This window comes from Schistocerca serialis, chromosome 8 (assembly GCF_023864345.2).
Source record: "Schistocerca serialis cubense isolate TAMUIC-IGC-003099 chromosome 8, iqSchSeri2.2, whole genome shotgun sequence".
Taxonomy (NCBI): domain Eukaryota; kingdom Metazoa; phylum Arthropoda; class Insecta; order Orthoptera; family Acrididae; genus Schistocerca; species Schistocerca serialis.
The window spans coordinates 597,882,485-597,907,227 of NC_064645.1; the positions used below are offsets into that span (position 1 = coordinate 597,882,485).

The 24,743-nt window shown below is 44.9% G+C and overlaps 1 protein-coding gene across 1 annotated transcript in view; it reads right to left on the reverse strand.

The window, feature by feature from the left end:
* The window catches only part of LOC126416723 (protein piccolo), a 645,122-nt gene that overhangs the window by 546,906 nt on the left and 73,473 nt on the right, over positions 1-24,743 (reverse strand). The window contains exon 7 of the mRNA XM_050084537.1: positions 23,028-23,466. Within this exon, the coding sequence (XP_049940494.1) occupies positions 23,028-23,466 (439 nt within the window). The remainder of the gene's footprint in view (positions 1-23,027; positions 23,467-24,743) is intronic.

The following is a 24,743-nucleotide window of genomic DNA, read 5'->3' on the forward strand; positions in this document are numbered from 1 at the left end:
CGATCATCATGTGATCATCTTCAGACATTCAAAACCATACTGATGACTATCGCTGTACATGAAGCAGGAACAACTGAATGACGATAGGTGATGAGTAGTTGGCTATTGTCATTCAACAGTTCCTGCTGTGTGTAAAGCCATGGTCCATCATATGGCTTTGGAGGTCTACAGATGATCGTGTGATGATCGATACTGGTCACCTTGTAATAAACATGCCATTGTGATCTAAATTGTTTTATAATTAATTTCGAGTAACAATTGGTATTGGTCAACTCACACAAATTTATAACGATATGAAATGGAACGTGGCTCAGTAATAGCTAAAGCACGTGGCAGATTTCCATTCATTGCTACAATACTATGAAAACACAATCTGTCTACAAAGGAAGTTGCTTACAAAACACTCGTGCAATCTATCTTAGAATATGATTCAAATGTGTGACACCAACACCAAAGAGATTTAATAAGGGTTTGGTTGGGTTGTTTGGGGGAAGAGACCAAACAGCAAGGTCATCGGTCTCATCGGATTGGGGAAGGACTGGGAAGGAAGTCGGCCGCGCCCTTTCAAAGGAACCATCCCAGCATTTGCCTGGAGCGATTTAGGGAAATCATGGAAAACCTAAATCAGGATGGCCGGAGGCGGGATTGAACCGTCGCCCTCCCGAATGTGAGTCCAGTGTGCTAACCATTGAGCCACCTCTCTCAGTATTTAATAAGGGACAATAAACATATATGAAAAAGAAACTTACATAAAGCTTTTGCCCAAAGCCTTCATCAGCAGAAGAGAAACACACACCATTCATACAAACAAGCAAGCACACCTTATGGACACATGACTGCCTACACCAGCATCTCATGCTGGAATGTAACTATCACGTGGGGTGCAAGCAGCAATCTGGAGGGGGCAGGAAAGGGAAGGGGAAGGGATAGTACTTTATGGGTGACAAGAGAGACAAATACTGTTTGGTGGAATGTGCAGTGACTAGAATGCCAACAGGCACAGAATAAGGAGGTTGTGGGGCAGGGAGGTGGGGAAAAAAGAAGTGAAATAGGAGATGAATGGGTGCATTGGCAGAGGGAGACATATAAACAGGGTGGAAGACGAGAAGGGGGAGGATACGGTAGGGGGTGGAAACTGTTGGGTGGAGGATGTGGGGGACAGTATGTTACCATAGACTGAGGCCGGGAGTAGAGAATGTATTGTAAGGGTAACTCCAATACACACAGTTCAGAAAAGCTGGTGGTGGAGGGAAGGATACAGATGGCTCGCGTAGTGAAGCAGCCACTGAAATCAAGAATGTTATGTTCAACTGTATGTTTCACCACAGGGTGGTCTACTTTGCTCTTGGCCACAGTTTGGCAGCGGCTGTTCATCCTGGTGGACAGCTGAATGGTAATCATACCAAATATAAAAAGCTGTCCAATGATTGCAGCAGAGATGATAAATGACATGGTTGCTTTCGCTGGAGGCCTGGTCCCTGATGGGATAGGATAAACCTGTGACAGGACTGGAATAGGAAGCACTGGGTGGGTGGATTTTACCTGGGACATCCATACAGATAAGATCTTTGTGGCAATGGGTTGGGATAGGGAGTGGCATAGGGATGGACTAGGATGTTGTGGGGGTTGGGTGATTGATGCAACTTTAGGAGGGTGCAAAGTATTTCGGGCAGGATGTCCCTCATTTCAGAGTATCATGGTAGGTAATCAAAGCCCTTGTGAAAGATGTGGTTCAGTTGGTCCAGTCCGGGGTGGTACTGGTTGATGAAGGGAACACTCCTTTGTGACTGGTTCTTGAGGGTGGTGGGAGAATTGGGGATGTGAGGGGAAATGGCACGGGAGATCTGTTTGCAGACCAGATCTGGGGGATAGAGCCTGTCTGTGGATGGTCTGGTTTGACCCTCAGCATGCTGACAAGGGAAACCCTCTTCAGATTTAACTGTGTGACTGTGAAACTGTTGCGTTCATTTGTTGCAGTTTACATGACATTCTATTAGGTTTTCATCATTTCCTTGGGAGTGATCACATTCACGTTCATACAAAAACCTAAATCAGGCAAGGAGGCATATTCCACTCACTCACCAGGCATACAAAACAGGTGCATCAGTAAGAGATACCTATCATATGACACATGTACTATCACTAATGCCATGTATGCCACACCAGACGTGTTTTCCAGTGGAGGATTCGGCTGAATTGTTGCCTTGTCATCAAATGTTCCCATTCAAACGCGACCTCCTTTCAGCTGTTAATAGAGTAGTAGTGTTGTGCAGAATCAACTGTCATTATAGGTCCCTTCCTTACAACTCGCTGTTGCAAAGAGACGTTACACTATGACACAGACACTAATTTGAATACAGCAAGAGAGAGTATGTGTGTGAGTGTGTGTGTGTGTGTGTGTGTGTGTGTGTGTGTGTGTGTGTGTGTGTGTGTGTGTGTGAGGGGGGGGGGGGGGGAAGAGGGAGGGTGTTGTTTTGGAAAGAGGGAGGTTTGAAACCGGCTCGTCCACTTGACAGTCCAACACCACAACCACTTAACCACAATGCCATTGATGTAACAACCTCTTGGGCTGACCATTGGGCCCTCTTACCACTAAATATGTGGGGGGGAGGTTGCAATGGAGAATTTCCCTTGTGAGCAATGGAGTTCTTGTCACTGCAGATACGCCGTCCTCGGTTGGCCAGGTCATATGGGAGGTGTGAAAGGGGTGACAGCTTCTGAAATGCAGGGACTGTTGGCGGTAGGGGGAGGGGGGGGGGGGGGACCATCAAAGAGGAGAAGATCAACATCTAGGAATGTGGCACACTGGGTCGAGGGGCCACATGAAGTGTATGGGAGAGAAGATGTTGAGGTTGTGAACGAACAAAGATAGAGTGTCTTGGCCCTAAGTCCAGACCATGAAGACAGCCTCAATGAACCTGAGCCAGACTAGAGGTTTGGTGTTTTGGGAGGCTATGAAGGTCTCCTCTAGATGGCTAATAAAAAGGTTGGCATGGGAGGGAGCCATGCGGGTGCCTGTGGCTGTGATCCGTGTGCCTTTGCTTGCATTTGTGAATGGTGTGTGTTTCGCTCTTGCTGATGAAGGCTGAGGCCGAAAGCTTTATGTACATGTCTTTTACTTCCCACGCCCGGGTTCGATTCCCTGCGGGGTCAGGGATTTTCTCTGCCTCGTGATGACTGGGTGTTGTGTGATGTCCTTAGGTTAGTTAGGTTTAAGTAGTTCGAAGATCTAGGGGACTGATGACCATAGATGTTAAGTCCCATAGTGCTCAGAGCCATTTGAACCATGTCTTTTAATTGTGCCTGTCTGCAACTTAATGTGTCTTCTTTATGGTAAATAGCAATCTGTCTTTTCCTACACTGTTGATATTTCTACTACTGATATATAAAAAAGGGCAGCACAAATGATCACAGCTTTGTAGGTCCCATGGGAGAGCACCACGGAGATGCTGAAAAGAACTAAGCTTACAGATGTTTCAATATAGACGCAAACTATGCCATGAAAACAGGCTTACAAATTTTCACAGCTTTAAGTGAAGAATCCATGAATGTGCTACAAGCCCTTAGGTATCACTCCCACAGTGATTGCAAAGACAGAATTGGACTAATTACAGCTCGTACAGAGCCACTGAAGCAATATATTATTATTATTATTATTATTATTATTTCTTTTTTTTTTGGGTGCACAACTACAGTGGTCATTAGCGCCCAGACTACATTATGAATGCACTGTGAGGCACAATGTTAAAACAGCAACTAAAAAGGACAACACTCCAAAAGGCACATTAACAGGCAAGGGATTAAAAGAAAACAGCATAATCAAATGTCCTTAGACAGGTTTGTCAAGTGGATAAAACGAAGAACGCGAGCAGCTGCTCCTGGGTCATCCGCTAAAATTTCATCCACAGTACATGGCAGGCCAAGATCAATGCGCAGTGTATTAAAAATCGGACAGGACGTTAAAATGTGGCGTACGGTCAGCAATTGCCCACATGGGCAGAACGGCGCCAGCACAGCCGTCAGCATATGGCGGTGGCGGAACCGGCAATGTCCAATCCGCAACCAGGCCAAAACGACCTCCTCCTGCCAAGAAGGGCGTGAAGAGGTCGTCCAAGCCGTGGGGAGAGGTTTCAAGGCTCGAAGCTTGTTTTCAGTAAATGTAGACCAATCGGCATGCCACAGCAATAAAATGCGCTCATGAATGACCATGCTAAAATCAGATGAAGGCCCACAACAAGAAGCTGTCCGAAGCTGGAGGACCGCAGCCTTGGCCGCAGCATCTGCAGCTTTGTTCCCTGGGATACCGACATGGCCAGGAACCCACATAAAGGCAACCGGACAACCGTTGTCCGCCAGCTGCTGAAGAGAGCATTGGATCCGGTGCACGAAAGGGTGAACCGGATACGGATCACTGAAGCTCTGGATGGCGCTCATTAAACCAGAGCAGATGACATAAGCAGAATGTCGGTGGCGGCGGATGTAAAGAACGGCCTGATAGAGGGCAAATAGCTCAGCTGTGAAGACCGAACAACGGCCATGGAGCCGGTATTTGAAACTGTGTGCCCCGACAATAAAAGAACACCCAACACCGTCATTGGTCTTAGAGCCATCTGTATAAATGAAGATCGTATTAATGAACTTCGACCAAAGTTCAACAAACCGCAAGCGGTATACCAAAGCTGGGGTAACCTCCTTTAGGAGAGAGCTGAGGTCAAGGTGAACGCGAACCTGAGCCTGGAGCCAAGGTGGTGTTTGGCTCTCACCCACTCTAAACGTTGCAGGGAGTGGAAAATCAAGTTGCTGAAGGAGGCGACGAAAGCGAACTCCAGGGGGTAGCAGGGCAGATACTTACAACCCGTATTGACGGTCGAGAGAGTTGTCAAAAAAGAAACGATAAGACGGGTGGTCGGGCATTGATAATAGCCGACAGGCATACTGACAAAGCAATATATCGCGCTGGTAGGTTAGTGGCAATTCACCGGCTTCAACATGAAGACTCTCGACGGGACTAGTATAGAACGCTCCGATCGCAAGACGTAACCCCCGATGTTGTATAGAGTTGAGGCGGCGTAAGATGGACGGTCGTGCAGAGGAGTATACAAAGCTCTCATAATCCAGCTTTGAGCGGACGATCGACCGATATAGGCGAAGTAGGACAGTCTGATCCGCTCCCCACGATGTACCGCTGAGAACACGGAGGACATTTAGGGCACGGGTACAACAGGCAGCCAAATATGACACATGTGGAGACCAGCTAAGTTTCCTGTCAAATGTAAGACCTAAAAATTTTGTTGTCTCCACAAATGGGAGAGCAACGGGACCGAGATGTAAGGACGGTGGGAGAAACTCTTTGTAGTGCCAGAAGTAGACACAGACTGTCTTCTCGGCAGAAAAACGGAAGCCACTGGCGACACTCCAGGAGTAAAGACAGTCAAGACAACGCTGAAGACAGCACTCCAGGAAACATGTATGCTGCACGCTGCAGTAGATGGTCCACAAAAAGGGAGCCTGATACATCAGCTGGGAGGCAACCCATTATTGGATTGATCGCTACGGCGAAGAGAGCTACGCTCAAAACTGAGCCCTGTGGCACCCCATTCTCCTGGCGAAAGGCGTCGGACAGGACAGAACCCACACGTACCCTTAACTTTCAATCCATTAAAAATGCACGAAGAAAAAGAGGGAGGCGACCGCGAAGGCCCCATGTACGCATGGTGCGGAGAATGCCCGACCTCGAACAGGTGTCGCAAGCCTTCTCCAAATCAAAGAACACAGCCACTGTCTAGCACTTCCACAAGAAGTTATTCATAATGAAGGTCAACAAGGTAACCAGATGGTCAACAGCAGAGCAGCGCCTACGAAATCCACATTGTACATTGGTAAGTAGGCATCGAGATTCGAGCAGCCAAACCAAACAAGAGTTAACCATTCGATCCATCACCTTACAGACACAGCTGGTAAGGGAGATGGATCGATAACTGGAAGGCAAGTGCTTGTCTTTCCCCGGCTTAGGAATCGGGACAACAACAGATTTGCGCCAGCATGTGGGAACATGGCCCTCAATCCAGACGCGATCATAAGTACGAAGAAGAAAACCTTTAACCGCAGGAGAAAGGTTCTTCAGCATCTGAATATGAATAGAATCAGGCCCCGGAGCAGAGGACTGTGACCGGGCAAGTGCACTTTCGAGTTCCTGCATGGTGAATGAGGCATTATAACTTTTATGATTCGAGGAGCAGAAGTTAGGTGCCCTTGCCTCCTCTGCCTGTTTTCGGGGGAGGAAGGCAAGGTGGTAATGAGCGGAGCTCGAAACCTCTGCGAAAAATTGGCCGAAGGCATTGGAGACATCCTCAGGGGCCACAAGGACGTCATTCGCGACCGTCAAGCCAGAAACTGGTGAGCGGACCTTAGTGTCAGATAGCCGGCGCGGGCTACCCCAGACAACAGAAGGCGGAGTAAAACTGTTGAAGGAGCTTGAGAAAGCAGCCCAGCTGGCTTTCTTGCTTTCTTTAATAACACGATGACACTGCGCACGCAATCGTTTATAATTAATACAATTCGCCATTGTAGGGTGGCATTTAAAGATGCGTAAAGCATGTCGACGAGCACATATAGCGTCTCTACATGCTGCGGTCCAGCAGGGGACCGGTACGCGACGTGGAGAAGAGGTAGTACGAGGGATGGAATATTCAGCAGCAGTGAGAATGACTTCCATGAGGTGTGCGACCTGACTATCGCAGCTTGCGAAATTTTGATCCTGAAATGTCGCCCTGGAAGATAAGAGCCCCCAGTCCGCTTTGGAGATGTTCCAGCTAGTTGAGCATGGAGATGGGGTATGATGCAGGAGATGGATAACACAAGGGGAGTGGTTGCTCGAATATGTACCAGAAAGAGCGTACCACTCAAACCGACGTGCAAGTTGGGTAGTACATATAGAGAGGTCTAAATGGGAATAGGTGTGAGTTGTGTCCGAAAGAAAAGTAGGGGCGCCAGTATTGAGGCAGACAATATTGAGGTGGTTGAAAAGGTCTGCTAACAGGGAGCCTCTCGGGCAGGATGCTGGAGAGCCCCAAAGGGGATGGTGGGCACTGAAGTCTCCAGTCAACAAAAATGGTGCAGGTAACTGAGTAATAATTTGCATCATGTCCGCCCTAGTAACGGCAGATGACGATGGAGTGTAAACTGTACAAATGGAAAATGTAAAAGTGGGGAGAGTAATTCAGACGGCAACTGCCTGCAGATCGGTGTGCAATGTGATGGGATCAGAGTTAGATATCATCCAGGACCAGCAACATAACCCCTCAATGAGCCGGAACACCTTCCACAGGGGTTGGGTCAAAACACACAGAAGTATAGGGTGCCAAGTCAATACGATCGCATGGGCGTAGCTTCGTTTCCTGGAGAGCTACTACGAGCGGACAGTGCAAGCGTAGCAGCAACTTTAAGTCCTCTCAGTTGGAGCGACTGCTGTGAATATTCCAATGAAGAAGTGCCACTGTGAGAAGAAAAAGGAGAAGCAAGAAGGGGTCACCTCGAAGGCCGCTGAGGGCCTGGCTTCGAGCGAGCACTGCTGCCGCTATCAATAGGCGGAGAGCCTTCGTCCATTTATTCAATAGGTTTGTTGGCCACCATGTTAAGATGGTTGGGAGGGGGAGCTTCCTCCGTCGGTGAATGGCCAGATGTTCGGCTAGCAGCGGTGCGGCCAGGCAAAACGGAGAACGGCCTGGGGCGGCAATCACTGGGTGGCACAGGAGAAGAAATGCGCCATGGCGGAGAAGGAGAACTTTTCTTCCTATGAGCCTTCTTGGAAGGTCGTTTAGTTGAAGTACTGGTCGATGGTTAGGAGTTCGGGGTACATAAGAAGTTTTCACGGGCAGTTCCTTCTTGAAGGCCCGTGCTTCTGACTTTTGGGTCTTAGTCTTGGCAGAAGCTGATGAAGGTGCTTGTGTCTTAGGGGTGACGGGAGGAAGAGGAGACGTTGACTGGGCGATCTTAGCACTGGCCAAACGGACGACCGTAGCGCTAAAGGTCAGATAGCATGTCTGCGTCGATACCTCCCTGGTAGGCCGAGAAGAGGTGAGGACGGTACTGTATTTCCCCGCTGGGAGCAGCGTGGGCTTCCTACTAGCAAAAAGCTTGTTAGCAGCCAAGGTGAACACTTTCTCTTTGACCTGGATTTCCTATATACAGCGATCATCCTTGTAGATGGGACAGTCGCGAGAGGACGCTGCATGGTCACCCTGACAGTTCACGCAACGAGGAGACGGAGGTGGACAGTCACCCTGCCACAAGTGACACATTTAGCCGCATTAGAACAAGACTGGCGAGTGTGGTTAAAATGTTTGACACTGGTAGCAGCGCGTAGGTGTCAGGACATAGGGGCGAACAGAAATAACCTCATAGCCCGCTTTGATGCGCGACGGCAGCTGAACCCTATCAAAGGTCAAGAAAAGTGTCCGGGTCGGTACAAGGTCATTGTCGACCTTTTTCATGACCCTATGGACAGCCGTCATGCCCTGCTCAGCGAGGAAAGACTGAATATCCTAGTCAATCAATCCATCAAGTGATCTAGTAGATACCACACCATGCGATGAATTCAGAGTGCAGTGAGCCTCCACCCGGACAGGGAACGTGTACAGGAGTATGGCCTGAAGGAGTTTTTGTGCTTGAAAGGTGCTCTCAGTTTCCAAGAACAAGGTACCGTTATGCATCCTGGCACAAGACTTGACAGGTCCGGCTATGGCATCTACACCCTTCTGAATAACGAATTGGTTGACAGATGAAAAATGCTTTCCGTCCTCAGATCTAGAAACTACGAGGAACTTTGGGGCAGGCGGTAGTACTTTTGTCACTGGTGGCTGGTCAAGTTTCCATTTTTGGGCAGAAGTCGAGAGAGAAGAAGAAGAGAAATCCACTGCGGATGAATCCCCCATGACTGCCAGCGTCTCCGACAGTGTGCTCCTTCCTTGTGGGGACCCTCTCAGAGGGTGCTCCTGCCTTAGGTGAATGTTTACACCACAGGTCACACCTCCCGAGAAACCGACGGAGGGACCAATCAGCATGGTCGGAAGGTGTCAGCTCAGGCAATCACCCCTCCCTGGGCCTGGCCTTTACCAGGGGGTACACACGGGCCCTATTTGTCTATCCAGGACCCGGAATTACGCTTTACCCCATCACCGGCTACGCGTGCGAACGTGTGGGTCAGCCTTCAGGCACGCCCAGGGAGGAAAGAAGAATAGGAAAAAAAGGGAGAGGGGGAGAGAAAGGACAGACTGTCTCAAACGCCAAGGCGGAGTCCATAGGGTGGACAAGAAGGAAAGGAGAAGAAGGCAATGTAAAAAGTAAGGAAGACAGTGAGAGAGGGAGAAGGACAAAGAAAGGAAACAAACAAAGGAAGGAAGACACCAGAATAAGCGAAAAACCAAAATGACAACAAATGTAAGTCGTTGAACTGTCCATCTCCAGCCGCACGCGCAAACTACCCCCTTGAGGGGGAGTGACTCCTTTTAGTTGCCTCTTACAATGGGCAGGAATACCTCGGGCCTATTCTTACCCCGGACATGCAGGGGGCGCAATCATTCTACTGGAGCTCCATACATAAATGGAAAGGGAAGGGGAGCACCATCTGTCATGCTCTTCATAGTGGTTTGTACAGTATAGATGTAGATTGCCCTGATCTATAATATCTTAGAAAACTTTTAAACCATAAGAGATCAATCATCCCATAGACATGGAAGTCTCTCTCTCTCTCTCTCTCTCTCTCTCTCTCTCTCTCTGTGTGTGTGTGTGTGTGTGTGTGTGTGTGTGTGTGTGTGTGTGCGCACGCGTTTTTGGCAGGTGATTATATTTATTAATCCCAGTTGCGTTTTTATGTTGTTAGGATATCCCAGAAGATTTTAATTCAACAGTATTGTTACAGAAGCAGCTGAGGAGCACTGTGGTGTAGTGGTGATGATACTAAACTGTTGCACGGAGGGTCCCGAGTTCAAAACTCACCTGGACTGTACAATTTTAATTTCTATATTCAGTTTGAGTAAATTCTAATAGTATCCACAAATGTGTACAACCATTGTACTGGAATGTTCAGTAGCTGTATATACAGTATACTGTATGTGTTCTGGCTGGAGGCGGTTCGCTCCGTGCTCTTGTATGTGCAAGTGCTAAATAAACCTTCGGTAAGTGAAGTTAGTGTTTGTCATTCATCTACTTACACCTTCTTCTATGAGACATTATTCTGGTGGAGGCATCGGGTATTGGACCTTGAGATAGGGAACATTATCGACAACACAGTGGCTCCCATCAGGCCACAACACAGTCAATGTTTATGTCACGAGAAACCCGAGTTCGAGCAATATTCAACAGATCACACTCTATCAGAGACAGAAGAAAAAGAGGACGTTAGGAGGACAGCAACTGTCTGCCACCACATGAGACATCCTTCCGGGTTCTCTGGTGATGATGGCCTAGATCCAAACAAGTGGCTGAAGGTATATGAGCATATAGCCAAATTTAACAAATACGATGACACCATGTGTTTGGCTAACTCATTTTTCTATTTGGAAGGCACTGCCAAACAATGATATGAGAACAAGGAGAAGTTCACAAGCTGGGAAGTATTTCAGGTGGAAATGCGCAAGTATTTCGGCGAAACACCACGACAGAAGTGCAAGGCTGAAGATAAATTAAAGTGCAGGGCACAGCGTCCAGCAGAAACTACAGCATCTTACCTTCAAGACGTTTTGGAGCTGCGTAAAGTAGTGGATCCTAGAATGAAGGAGGAAGATAAGGTTGCCCATCTCATGAAGGGTGTTGCTGAGGACATGTATCAAGCCCTACTCCTGAAGGTGGTTTCAATAGCAGACAACTTCATAAAACGATGCCAGTATATCGAGACAATGCATTAAAAACTAATTACAAGCAAGAAGTTTGAACGGTTTCCCAACGTCGTATCAATGTCTGTGATGGAGGAAGCAACTGATTTCGCAAGTGTTCTTCGTCAGATAGTGAGAGAAGAAGTTCAGAAGGCACTTGGATAGCACGGCGAGCAAAAAACCGAGATGCTTCAAGATGTCATAAGGGAGGAAATGGAACAGACATTGAACTCAATCTCTCATCCTTCATTTCCCTTTAAAACAGTGAGAAAGTCGAGACCCAGGCGAAGTTACGTTTCTACAATGCCGCATAAGGAACCTGTTTGGGCACCAAGGAGGCCTGACGTCTGGAGGACACAGGATAACCAACTAGTATGTTTCTACTGTAGACGACTGGGACATGTGGTGCGCTACTGTCGAGAAAGGCGGTGGATATTTGATGACGCCCACACTAGAAGACAGCATACCGATCTTAGCCGATGCCAACTCTGGGACAACAAAGATGAACAAGATGATGTGGGTGCAGGACAACATAGGTTACCATCACTGCAAGCTAGCTGCTGGAGAGGAGGCTCTCCAACACGCCGATCAAGGTCTCCATTGCTGTTTAGAAGCTCCAGCAGATCATCTAGCCATTGCAATCTGGAAAACTAAAGGGTGCGACCTTCCTTTGAGGCGGGTCGCTGAAGAAAAAAATCCTCCACTGTCGATCACTACAAAAACGATAGGAAACTATGTCGATATCCCCATGGATGGACAACCAGCCCAAGCTCTTCTGGACTCTGGAGCATCATATTCAGTCATTTCGGAGAATTACCTTCGCCAGTTGCAGAAAACCATATTCATCGACGGCAAAACATCTCTGCTGAAGGTAGCTAATGAGAAATATGTAAAACCTACAGGAAGATGTACCATTCGTGTGGGTATAAGTGGCCATACACAGCCCTTAGAATTCATCATCTTGCAAGAGTGTAGTCGTGATGTCATTCTCGGATGGGACTTTTTGAAAGCTTCTCAGTCAGTTATAGATTGTGGTCGCTCAAAGACTATGCTAGATGAGATTAGATACTGTGGACAGGAAGGTGTGCATCCAAGGGTGTGCAGACTATTTGTGCTGGATGAAGTGATCATTCTTGCAGTCAGTGCTAGAAAGGTAACTGTCACGTGTCATGCCATGCATCAACCCATGGATCTTGTAGCGGAATGTAAGAAAGCATACCACTGAAGAATAATTTGGTCATCACAGCTTCTGTCGTCTTGTTTAAGAATGGATTCAGTGAATTGTGGATAGTTAACTGTCACCAAGAAGCACAGATCCTTCCAAGATGCATGTGCATAGCAAATGCTGAGCCATTAATTGCATAATAGCTGAGTGTCACAGAAACCTCCAATGCCAAGTCTCTGGGCACTACCACTACGAGACATGACTTCTAGCTCGACTATCACCAGATCTCACTAAGGAACAACAGCAGAAGCTACTTGCCATTCTTCAAGAGTTCTCTGAATGCTTCAATCCACAGGTGAAGAGCAAATTAGACAAATCGACAGTGAAGCTCCGGATTAGCAGTGGAGACCATCAGCCAGAGAGCATACTGTGTGTCAGCAACGAAACATCGAATAATTCCCGAGGAGGTAGAGAAAATGATGAATGAATGTCGAGTGGCTAGGGCCTCCTGTCGGGTAGACCATTTGCCGGGTGCAAGTCATTCGATTTGACACCACTTAGGTGACTTGCATGTCAATGGGAATGAAATGATGATGATTAGGACAACACAACACCCAGTCCCTGCGCGGAGAAAATCTCCGACCCAGCCGGTAATTGAACCCGCGCCTTAGGGTTGACATTCTGTCGAGCTGACCACTCAGCTACCAGGGGCGGAGAGAGAAAATGGTGAAGAATGATATCATTCAGCCTTCGCAAAGCCCATGGTCGTCATCAGTGGTCCTCGTCAGGAAGAAAGATGGCAGTTGGCGCATTTGTGTCGATTACAGGAAGCTTAATAAGATAACTAAAAAGGACGTTTACCCTCTTCCACGAATTGACAATACACTAGATTGTCTGAATGTGGCTAAGTTTTTCTCAACCATGGACACGTACTTGGGATACTGGCAAATCAAAGTAGATGAGGCTGATCATGAGAAAACTGCATTCATCACCCCTGATGGCCTGTATGAGTTTAAGGTAATGCTGTTTGGTTTGTGTAATGCACCAGCAACTCTTGAACGGATGATGGATAGTCTTCTAAGGCACCTGAAGTGGACGATGTGTCTTTGTTATTTAGATGACATTATAGTGTTCTCAGAGACATTTGATGAGCATATAAAAAGACTGAGGGCCGTTATTAAGTGTCTTCAGCAAGGCAGACTGTAACCTAATCCAAGAAAGTGTCTCTTTGGAGCAAAAGAAATCAAAATACTTGGACAACTTGTGTCACACAAAGATGTGCAGCTGGACCCAGAAAAAGTGAGATCTATAACGGAATTTCCTATCCCTAAAAGTACTAGAGATGTGAGAAGCTTCTTCGATTTATGTTCTTATTACCACCGTTTTATCAAAGACTTTTTTATCAAAGCCAGGCCACTCCAAGGGTTGTTAAAAGCTGATGCTAAATTTATCTGGGGTGGTGTTCAACAAGATTCTTTCGATGTGCTGCGAAAAGCTCTGAGGACTGACCCTGTACTTGGTCTGTATGATGAGGGATCACCTACAGAACTACACACAGACGTCAGCGAGTATGAGATCAGTGCTGTTCTGGTGTAAATTTTGGACGGAAAAGAGAAGGTTACAGCCTATACTTCTAGGACACTTACAAAAGCTGAGAGAAACTACTCAACTACAGAAAAAGAATGTCTTGCTGTGATCTGGGCCATGTGCAAATTTTGACAGTATCTCTATGGAAGGCCATTCACAGTTGTTACAGACCATCATTCACTTTGTTTGTTGACAGGTCTTAAGGATCCAACAGGACGACTCGCCATGTGGGCACTACGTCTTCAGAAGTACTACATTACCATAGACTACAAAAGTAGAAGAAAACACCATGATGCCGACTGTCTCTCATGAAACCCTATGCAAGACCATCAAGACTTTGATGAAGATAGTGACTGTGTCACTGCACTCCAGGATCTCTCTGCTGAGCAGAAGAAGGACGCCAAGATGTCTCAACTTGTGCTTGCCTTAAATCGGTCATAGGATGTGAAAGGACTATTTAAGGTAGTTAATGGATTACATTGCAAGAAAAACTCTGATCTGTTTGGAAAGAGGTGGCTAGCAGTGATTCCTAAACATATGTGCTTCGATGTTGTACAGAAATTCCATGACACAGGATATTTAGGATTTATTAAGACATACGATAGAATCCACAAGAGGTTATTCTGGCCAGGTTTATTTAGGAGTGTCCGTCACTTTGTGTCACACTGTCGAGAGTGCCACAGGAGAAAGGCAGTTCCTCAGAAACCACCTGGCCAACACATACCAATTCCACCAGCCGAAATGCCTTTCCAGCGTATTGGGATTGACCTCCTTGGACGAATTCCAACATCTGCTAGTGGCAATAGATGGCTTATTGTTTGCACTGATTATCTGACACACTCTGCCATTACAAAAGCCGCGAAAACAGCCGAAGCATTCAAGGTAGCCAAATTCATAGTGGAAGACATTGTATTAAAACACAGTGCCCCAAGGTCGTTAATTACAGATCGAGGGAAAGTTTTTCAATCAAATCTTGTGACAGAGATAAACTGTCGCTGCAACGTTGCTCATCACATGACGACTGCCTACCATCCGCAAACTAACAGGCTTACTGAAAGCCTTAATAAGAGCTTGGCCGGCATGCTATCAATGTTCATCAATGTTGAGCAAAGGAACTGGGATGAGGTGCTACGTTTCGTGACATTTGCCTAAAACACCGCCAAACAAGACACCACAGGATTTACATCTTTCCTGGTGCAAGAGCATGAGGCGACTAAGAAGATGGATACTGTGTTTCTGTTACATCCTGATGACGTGGATGACAACTACATCAGCCAGGTGTTAACCAGAGCTGAGGAAGCTTGGCAGTTAGCTCAACTCTGCACGCTGCAGGATCAAGAAAATAATCACTGAAGGTATGACGCGAACCACCGCCCTGTTTTCTACCAGCCTGGTGACCTCGTCTGGATTTTCACTCCAGTTTGGAAGGTTGGTCTCTCTGAGAATCTCCTCAGGTGCTACTTTGGGCCTTATAAGGTTGTAAGACAGTTGTCTGATGTTACTTATGAAGTTGAAGATTTCGACCCCAACACAAGACGATGAAAGGTCAGAGATACGGTCCACATACTTCGAATGAAGCCCTATAAGGATCCTGAAACCCAGGGTAAATTCGAAGCTCCAGCGACAGGCAACAAATAGAAAGGTGACGAAGAGCATAGCGGCAAACAAAGTTCTAAGAAGATCACCGCCAGGGCAAGATTCAGTCATCGGGAGTCGGAGTATGCAGGACTGATGACTTGTTCCCGGACTAGGATGACATAACACCGACATGCTCTTCTCGTAAGGAGGGAGCGATGTCGCAAAGCTGTGTAGCACGGTGGTGAAGTGCTTATAATACTAAACAGTTGCATGGGACGTTGTGAGTTCAAAACTCACCTGGACTGTATAGTTTTAATTTCCATATTCGGTTCGAGTACATTCCAGAAGTATTCACAAATGTCAAGAATCATTGTACTGGAATGTTCTGTAGTTGTATATATACTGTATGTGTTCTGGCCGGAGGCAGTTTGCTCTGCGCTCTTGTATGCGCAAGTGCTGAATAAACCTTCATCAAGTGAAGTTGGTGTTCGTCATTCATCTATCATCTAATTACACCTTCTTCTACGTGACAATATGTAACTGGCACTGCAAAGAGTTTCCTACAACTTCCACATTGCTGGCAACGGGTTATACACAATGCTGGTGACTACTTTGAAGGTCAGTAAAACTTTGAAACATGTATCTATTTTGTACAAGTTGTAAATAAATAGTTGCCACTATTAAAGTTCCAACCCTCGTATAACCACTATATGATTTTTTTCATCAAGAATAGCTAAGCTTTCCCTGGTCATAATTTTTTTTTGGAACATGTGGTTAGGTAGAATCCCCTATGCACAGCATAAATTGCAGCAGCTGAATATTTCTGACAAGCACAATAGCACAATTGTAAATTTCACTGCTGTGCACCGAATATTTCGAGGATTATTTGGCTGAATACACGTTCCATCAAGCACTCTAACTTTTCTATAGAAAAGCATGTTAAATGTGAAATTGTTCAAGAACTCACTTTGCACTTTTTTCTTTTTCTTCTTTTGAAGGACAAATAAACTTTTTGCCAGCTTTATTGCATACTTGTAATCCATCAAAGAACTAAAATAAATATGAAAAACTAATCTTGAAGCTTGGGCTTTTTTTTTAGCATGTGTTGCCCTTTAAGGTATACCAAACACGAATGTGTATGTAAAATTTTAAAAGATGGCGTAAATGGCTGGTCTTCTGAGCCTGAAATTTTTCTAAGTGGTTGGCCTGAAGTGTTAGGTTTAGAAAGAGTCAAACGCTCCACAATTTAAGAATAAGAAATTCATCGTAATTTTCACACGTAACATAATTCGTCTTGTGTAAAAGGAAATTTACTTTGGAAGTAACACTTCTGAAACAACCATTCACAACATTTTTATGTGGCCAGTTAAAATTCAAACCATTGTGACATCAAGCTCATCAAAAGCAGCTTGTTGTTACAAAGTATTGCGCAGTCTTCATCCTAAAGCCTTTGCACTGTGTTCTTGTAAATAGTTCATTTTCTTTGCAACTAATTTATGTTTTACTGCTGCAATATTATTCTGCAGTATTGGGTTAAAGTCAACTTCTTTGTTAACGTATCTGTTATTACCAGCCAAAATTACAGAAATTTAAATGAAAAATTCCTGGGGATTTCCCGGTTCTCCTGGAGCGTATGCACCCGGGATACTAATACGTACTTTCTTTAGTGGTTGCACTATATATGCTTGTCGTTTTTTGTGTGTTTTATCATGGCCAGTCCTCCACAGGAACTGTCAGCTACTCAGATTGTTTAGTTTCGGGCACAGTAATGCAGCAACTCATGAAGACACTGACCAGGCTACTTGCTGCACACACAAACACAGCAGCACCACTCCCAGCACCTCAGTACTGCCACAGCAAGCACACCTGCTTTCTTACTGTCATTCCTTCTTGTCTGAACTACTTGGAGGACACTGAAGTCTCGGGTTATATTCCCAATGAACATCTTTCGAATTGCAACTGTTTCTAGTGCTCTCAGATGCTAGGTTAAAGTAGATCCACACAGCTTGGAGTTCACTGATGTTCCTAAGAGCTGGGAGGTCTCGGATAGCTGTTACATCTGACTGCAGAAGTCACACCTAACTACCATCCAGAACCTACCATTTCCTAGAACGTCAGTCAACTCCAAGCTGTGTTGGGGTGAACTAACTTATTATATACGGTTCATTCCAAATGCTGTGCAGATTGCAGAATGCAGCTTGCAGCTCCATTGCACTGTCTTTGATAAAAGAATGTTCTATTTGAGTACACTAGTGAGTGTCTAGTCACATTTCAGAAACTGAAAGATGTTTTATTGAGCGATCACTGTTTGGTTCATTTTGATCCCACCAAGCTAGTCTTACTGACGGTTGATGCATTATTTTATGGGACTGGTGCTGTTCTCTCGCACTGAGTTGGATCATTGAGAAAGACAACTGCCTTTGCATCCAAACTTCTAAAAACCACGATACAACTATTCACAGATTGGTAGTGAAGCTCTTGCTATTGTGTCACCAATACTTCTATGGCAGATAATTCTACTTGGTGACGGACCACAAGCCTCTCACTCATTGTTCAGCCCTTCAAAGCCAGTCTCTCTGTGCATGGTGCGTAAGTTGCAACACTGGTCTCTGCTCCTCTCCAATTACCAGTTTGAAATTGTGAACATGCCAACAACTAAGCATTCAAATGCTCTTTATTGTCTACCAGTTGGCACTGATTTTGCATTCGACACCTCAGAATATTCTTGTTTCCACACTAATATCATTCTGAACAATAAAACACTTCATGGCTTTCCCCATCAAGCTCTGACGAATTGCTCAGACAAGGGCTGCAGACCTCAACCTCACAATTCTGTTGCTCTACCTCAGCACCAGTTGGCCATATTCAATAAGTAGATTAGTGGTCCAGTACCAAGCCACTATTTTGCGCATCTGCATAGCTTATCAGTCCAGCAAGAGTGTCATGCTCCTATATACAGATGTGGTTGTGCTACGTCTGCTTCAGAAGGAAGTTGCTTGCCTTCTCTATCAAGGCCATTAGGGCACTGTATGCACTAAAAAGCTTGCCCGACACCATAGCACATGGGTTGGCATGGAAGCTCGAATAGAACAATTCACTTCACAATGTCCAGCATGTGCAGAACACTAGGCGTTTCTGCCACATACATTTTTCAACTGGCCAAGTCCAGCTCCCCTTGGCACCATCTGCATATTGACTTTGCAGGTTACTACTGGAATTCCCACTGACTTACTGTGGTAGACATTTTTAGTAAGTTTCCTTTTGCAGCACCCATGCAATCCACCACAGCAGCTAGCACTATCAAGACTGATGTCGATCTTTCGTATGATCGCTAACAGAAGTGTTGGTTTCGCACAATGGACCCCAGTTCACATCGGCAGACTTTAACAAGTTTTGTTATGCCAATGGAATCAAGCATGTGACTGACTGTGCTGTTACACCCTCAATCCAATGGTGAAGTTGAACACTTCATCAGAACAATCAAGCAACACATCAAAAAGTTACACGTCTCCCATGTGTGGGAGCAAGCTTTAATAGGTCTTTTTCTTGTCCTGTTGTTCCCAGCCATGTGACACAAAATTGCCAGCAGAGCTGTTGCATGGACACTGACACAGGACACTGTTTCAGCTGCTGCATCCTCCACAGCATTCTAATTTAATGTGCATGATTTGGTCATTTCAAGAGTTTCCGACAGAAAAAGGTGCTGGGAACTATCACAAAAGCTTTGGGCTGCTCTTTCTATGTTGTACAGGGTCCCCCTGGGCTGAAGGAGTGATATCAGAATAAGGTTCCTTTGTGTGGGCTGCGTTTCCTGCCATAGGTTTTACATTTGCAGATTTGGTGCCCAAGGAGTACCCTGCATCCTCAGCCACCTTTGCCTCCGTTGCATCCCATATCTCCGGCACTAGTCGGGGAGCGAAAGGAGCTTGACACAGTGCTGTCATTGTCACCGTAGTGCCGGCAGCCCCAAACACAGGAGGGAGGCCGCTTCACTCTGCTGTATTCTGGTGGCCTGTCATGGATCCTTTGATCACCATTGCATCTCCGCTGACAGAAGATGACACTTCATTCCTGGTGTAGGTGCGCACCCTATGGCTGGTTTTTCGGCCAATGATTCCAGCTATCTGCAAGGTGAATGACAGGATGCGGGCAGGAGCTTGTTACCGACTGAAGTTCCACCTCCTGCCCTCTCAGTGGCACCTGCACCCAGACCAGCCCCCCCTCCCCCCTCCAGTGCACCCGTGCCATCATTTCTGACAGCACCAGTATATGACTGATGACAGCAAGAGTTTGGGGAGGGGGGGCTGTGGTGCTGTGCGCTATCAATACCACGACACACGAGTTCATGCTCAGAAGTTGGTAGTTACCCACATAACTCCACTGCTAATCTGTGGCCAGTTCTCAGACACATCCAATGCAGCCAACACTGAGACAGACACACACGTGCACACCCACGCGCACACCCACACCCACACCCACACGCACACGCACACCCACACGCACATCCACACCCACACGCACACCCACACCCACACGCACACCCACACCCACACCCACACCCACACGCACACGCACACCCACGCACACGCGCACGCCCACGCGCACGCGCACGCCCACGCGCGCGCCCACGCGCACGCCCACGCGCGCGCCCACGCGCACGCCCACGCCCACGCCCACGCGCACGCCCACGCCCACGCCCACGCGCACGCACACACGCACACACGCACACACACACACACACACACACGCACACTGAATCCAATGTGGCCAGAGCCGCTACAGACTTAAAAGGACGCTGCACTGACTTGGAGTCAGTGTGTTGGTAGAGTTCTGTCTGTGTAGTCAAAGTGTTGTCATTTGTTATTGAGGATATCGAACAAGCCGATCTTAAGGACTCACATTGGATTGTGCTCTGGATATACTATTATTTAATTTAAGTAAAAGAAGTTTCTTAGACACTGTGGGGTATGTATCTCATTATTTTGCTCTCTGTCTTAGAACACACCAACTGCTTAACATCGACCACTGGAACAAACAAATACTTTCTCCAACAAATATTCTTTAAATAGACTGTATAATACATGTAACAAGGACTAGTCAAGGCAACAACATTACATTGTTCAAAATATTGGTAATTAAATAAGTGAAATACATAAGAAAATGTATTAAGTCTCCTTCCAATATGTTAGTGGTGAGTTGCAATGGGCAACTGGAGGGCTCCATTGTTGTTTATTATCCCAATACAGGATAACATTGAAGATATGACAATGGAAATTTTTCTGGTTGCCTTTTGTAAACGTGACTATGTAATAGAACAAACAGTACAACAAAGCTTTTGAACAATTTTATTAACAGAATTCCAACACCAACTTAGCATGGTATATTATTGAGTTCTGCTGGCCACTGGCAAGAGAGCAAATGACAATATGCTGTATTTAACCAATTATAAGGTGAAGTTTTTTCCCCCAAATTTGTCATTCCTAAAAATACAAGGTTATCTTATATTCGCAGACTAAACTATTGCTCTTTATATTAACAGTTTTTCATTGTTTAATAGAGTATATAGGGGCTGTCTAACATTTACAGAAGATGCTTTGGCTATTGAGAATTTTTTTGAAGAATTCGGAAGAGCAGGGATGGGCAAATGATACTCATGTTTAAACACGCTCAAGATTTCCAGATACACTGAAGTGCTTGATACAGTATCAATACTGCTCAAACAGTCACATGACATTTGGCTTTAGCAACAACAGTGCAAGATATACACGAGAAACTTTGAACTAGTTATTACAATAATCTAGTGCTCTGCTTAAAATTTGACAATTTTGTGAAACATAAGTGGAAATAGTAGGTTTGGAATAAAAAGTTCTATACCCTGTATGGATACCACGTACAAACATTATTGCTGCTTTTTAAGTAAAGATAACATTCAACAGTTGAAATATTGTCCTTCAAAAACCAGTACTTGAGTCAGAGCACAGATCAATATTTTATTCAATTGTGATAGACTGTAATGATTTAATAAGTGGGTTCCAAATGAGAAATTTGGTCACTGTTCACATATTAGAATACTCGGTAAAAATGTCTCCAACTTATAATCAGGTTTAGAACATGATGATACATTCAGATGAAACAAGACGGAAAATTAATCCAGAATGAAACGTCTAACAAACAAAATAAATAATATTAAACTGACTACCTGGTGGTGTGAGAATAAATTACAGTGGCAAGACCCATCGTGGAGATAGTACCAACAGACGTCAGTACATTACAGGGCAAATGAAAGAATGAGCATTGGACTGAATCATGATTGTGATCTTTAATTTATGTATTAATTGCTGTTGTTGCATTTGACTTCCACCAGAGAAGATATTGCAGTCCTTGTTTCACACAGTTGCTCAAGCACAGGAGGGGGAACAGTAATACCAAAATGGAAGAGAGCAAGATGAATACGAGGAGGGGAGTTGTGAGCGAGCAGCAAATTCTGTCTTGTTGCCAAGCATGAGACTCTATACCGCATACTTTGGGTTTTAGGGACATCTACCATGCTTAAACCGCCGTTTGTCTGCATCCACTTGCAGTCATAATTTAAAAAATTGGACAAATACTCAACAACAGGATTCATTTCGGCAGGAGATGGTGAAACTCTAGATAGTCACCAGTGGTGTACTTATGTGTTTTGTGTTGCAATGTTGTGGATGCTCACTGTGACACATGACGGGAACAATTGGGGGGGGGGGGGGGGGGGTGTGAGACAGCTGCTGGTCCCTTGCAGCGAATGGGAAGAACAGCAGGCAGATGATACATTTGGAAGCAAGACACATTGTAACATTCTCATGACAAATTTGGTATGTAGGACATTCACAACAGAGAGGCATGATCGTTAATATAGAGAGAATCTCTTCATTTGTGCTAATATTTGTTTAAACAAAGATTGGTACGAAATTATAGTATTTAGTAATACATAACACGCAGTCAGGCCAGTCAGTGCAAGAGTTCCAATCATTGCATGTTGGCAGGAACTGTTCACCACTGGGCAGCAACACAGTAGGAATGTCAACCAACTGTCACTTAAGAGCTGTGCGCATGCACGTTAAAGTACTTCTCTGTTAGTGGGGATTTTCTGACAGCATCTGCAAAATTTACTGACACACCAAATAGCATTCAACAGTCACAGCTCCTGCCTAATGATGACAAAACAGATACCTCAGAAAAGGTGAGGTTTCTGTGACTTCATAAAATGTGATAACCTATCACTGAGTACCATTCACAGGTAGAATGTTTCACCTTTGACTCTTAAATTAACTTCAGTCACCACTGAAATTAAACTGACAGTTAAAAGGCGAAAGGTTCCTCAAGTAAATAAAATGTAAGATCCCGGACCATTTCAATAGATACAGCATCAGAAAATGTTTCACTCAGCTCTGGTTACAAGTCAATCACCTACTGTAAGGAATATATTATCGGAACACAACCTTCAGTGGCTAATTAAAACTCTGCCACATCACATGCCAAGCTACGTTCTATAGTTATGGTTAACAGAACAATCAACTGCTGAAATCTGACTAAATCAGTGATTCATGGAGCCCAATGTCAATGAGATGAAACTCTAAGGCCACAAACCCCACATCTATTTATTAACAGACAGCATTAAAATTTTAATATTGATGTGGAATGCAATATAACATGGAAATTCATATTCCACCCTGAAAACAAAGTGAATAACGACAACATGAAAATACATATTTCACAAGGAAAATGAACAACAACAACAACAACAACAACAAAATCCATATTGTTAATTCTAATAATGTTCTTACATGTACCTTAATAGGCAGAGCTCGAACCCGCTTGCGGTATGTAGTAATGCCACACACATAGCAACAATAGTCATGTGTGTTGTAATCACGACGGTCAGCAGGAGGTCCACTTTGTTCCAGACGCCTCCATTGTGCTAACAAGGAATGGTAGCAGAAGGTGCAGACAAGTGCTGAGCCATCTTCTCGTAACTGTTCTGCATTAGGTGGTGACACATGACGGAGGAGGAATGGAAAGAACGGCGCATTACGACCCTGTGGCCGCCCATAGAGAACACGAGCTAGAGTGAGGTCAGAGTGCAGTCCACACAGAAAGCAATAGATGGAGCTCCCCGATGTAATAGAGCGATCTGTTATATGTGTTGGTCCCAATGGAACTGGGGAACTACTTGTACTAGGTGTGTCACCATTCCAGCATCCACCGCCCAATGATGTGGGTATATCGTACCTGTTGGCAACATTATTACAGTAAATATCAAATTTTTAAAAAACCCTAGAAAATATGAAGTCTTAAAATATACATAGAGGCAAAGTGTGGCAGATTAATAAAATGTAGGAATACTCTGTGAGTCAAAATTTAAGATGTGTGTGAGAATGACTTGACTGTCAGATAGGAGTTTTAATTATTAAAATAACTCAACGCATAAATCTCCCAATAATCTGATGGATTCTGTTCTCCATAGAAATCTCCCTCTTTCTTCTTCTCTTCACTCTTGCTTACCATTATGTTCTTCACTCTTTTCCCAATTAGATTTGAAGAATAAACTTTAGAGACATGAAGTTCAACATCCAATCTAATCGTCACAATGGCTGCAGTCTGTGTGGATCAAGACATTCTTCATACCAAATGATTTAAATATTTTCCACTAAAGCTACATAATTATCATGAAATACTACGTACACTCATCATGTAAATCATAAAGAACATTACAAAAATCTTTAGTTACAGGGTGTACATGTGGACAAGCAAACAAATTCCTGGATTTCCCACTTAGAAATGTACCTTTTCCCAAATGATACAACATTTTCTTACACGTTAAGTGCCAATATACTTTCCCTAGAGCTGTAAAACTTATCAGTCTTTGAATGGTGAAGGTTTTATACGCCGGCATAGAACATTCCGGCACTTGAGGAAACTCAACCGGGCAAAAAACAACGCATTTTGGAAAGATCTTTGATGCGTGGCAATATTTACACTGCATGTTTTCGTGTTACAAAAGTATAAACATGAATTCCACCAACCACAGCACGGCAGCTTCCAAAGCACTGAAATTCGGATTGAGATACACTTTTGTCAGTCAATCATATCTCATGTCATGTGATCTCGTCAGCTAATGACAGCAGATATTCAGAGCATTTGACACATGATGTAGTCGGCCAACAGCAACATCACTGTTAAGTAGCACAAACACATAAAGAGAGAAAATTAATCGTTTAAATTACTATACATACAGTATATCCACAAGGAAAGCTAAACTTTCACATATAATATTGGCAATCAAAATTTTTTTGCCATTTTTTTCTGAAGGTGTGGTTTGGCAGAATCCTAAAGCACCATCTTAAATTGCAGCAGCTCAATATTTCTGGCAAGCACGATTATAAATTTCACTGTTGTGCACCGTACGTTTTGTGAGTTACCTGGATGAATACATGTTCTGTCGAACATCTCCACTTTTCCATAGTAAAGACAATTACATGTGAAATTGCTCAAGAACTAGCTCCATT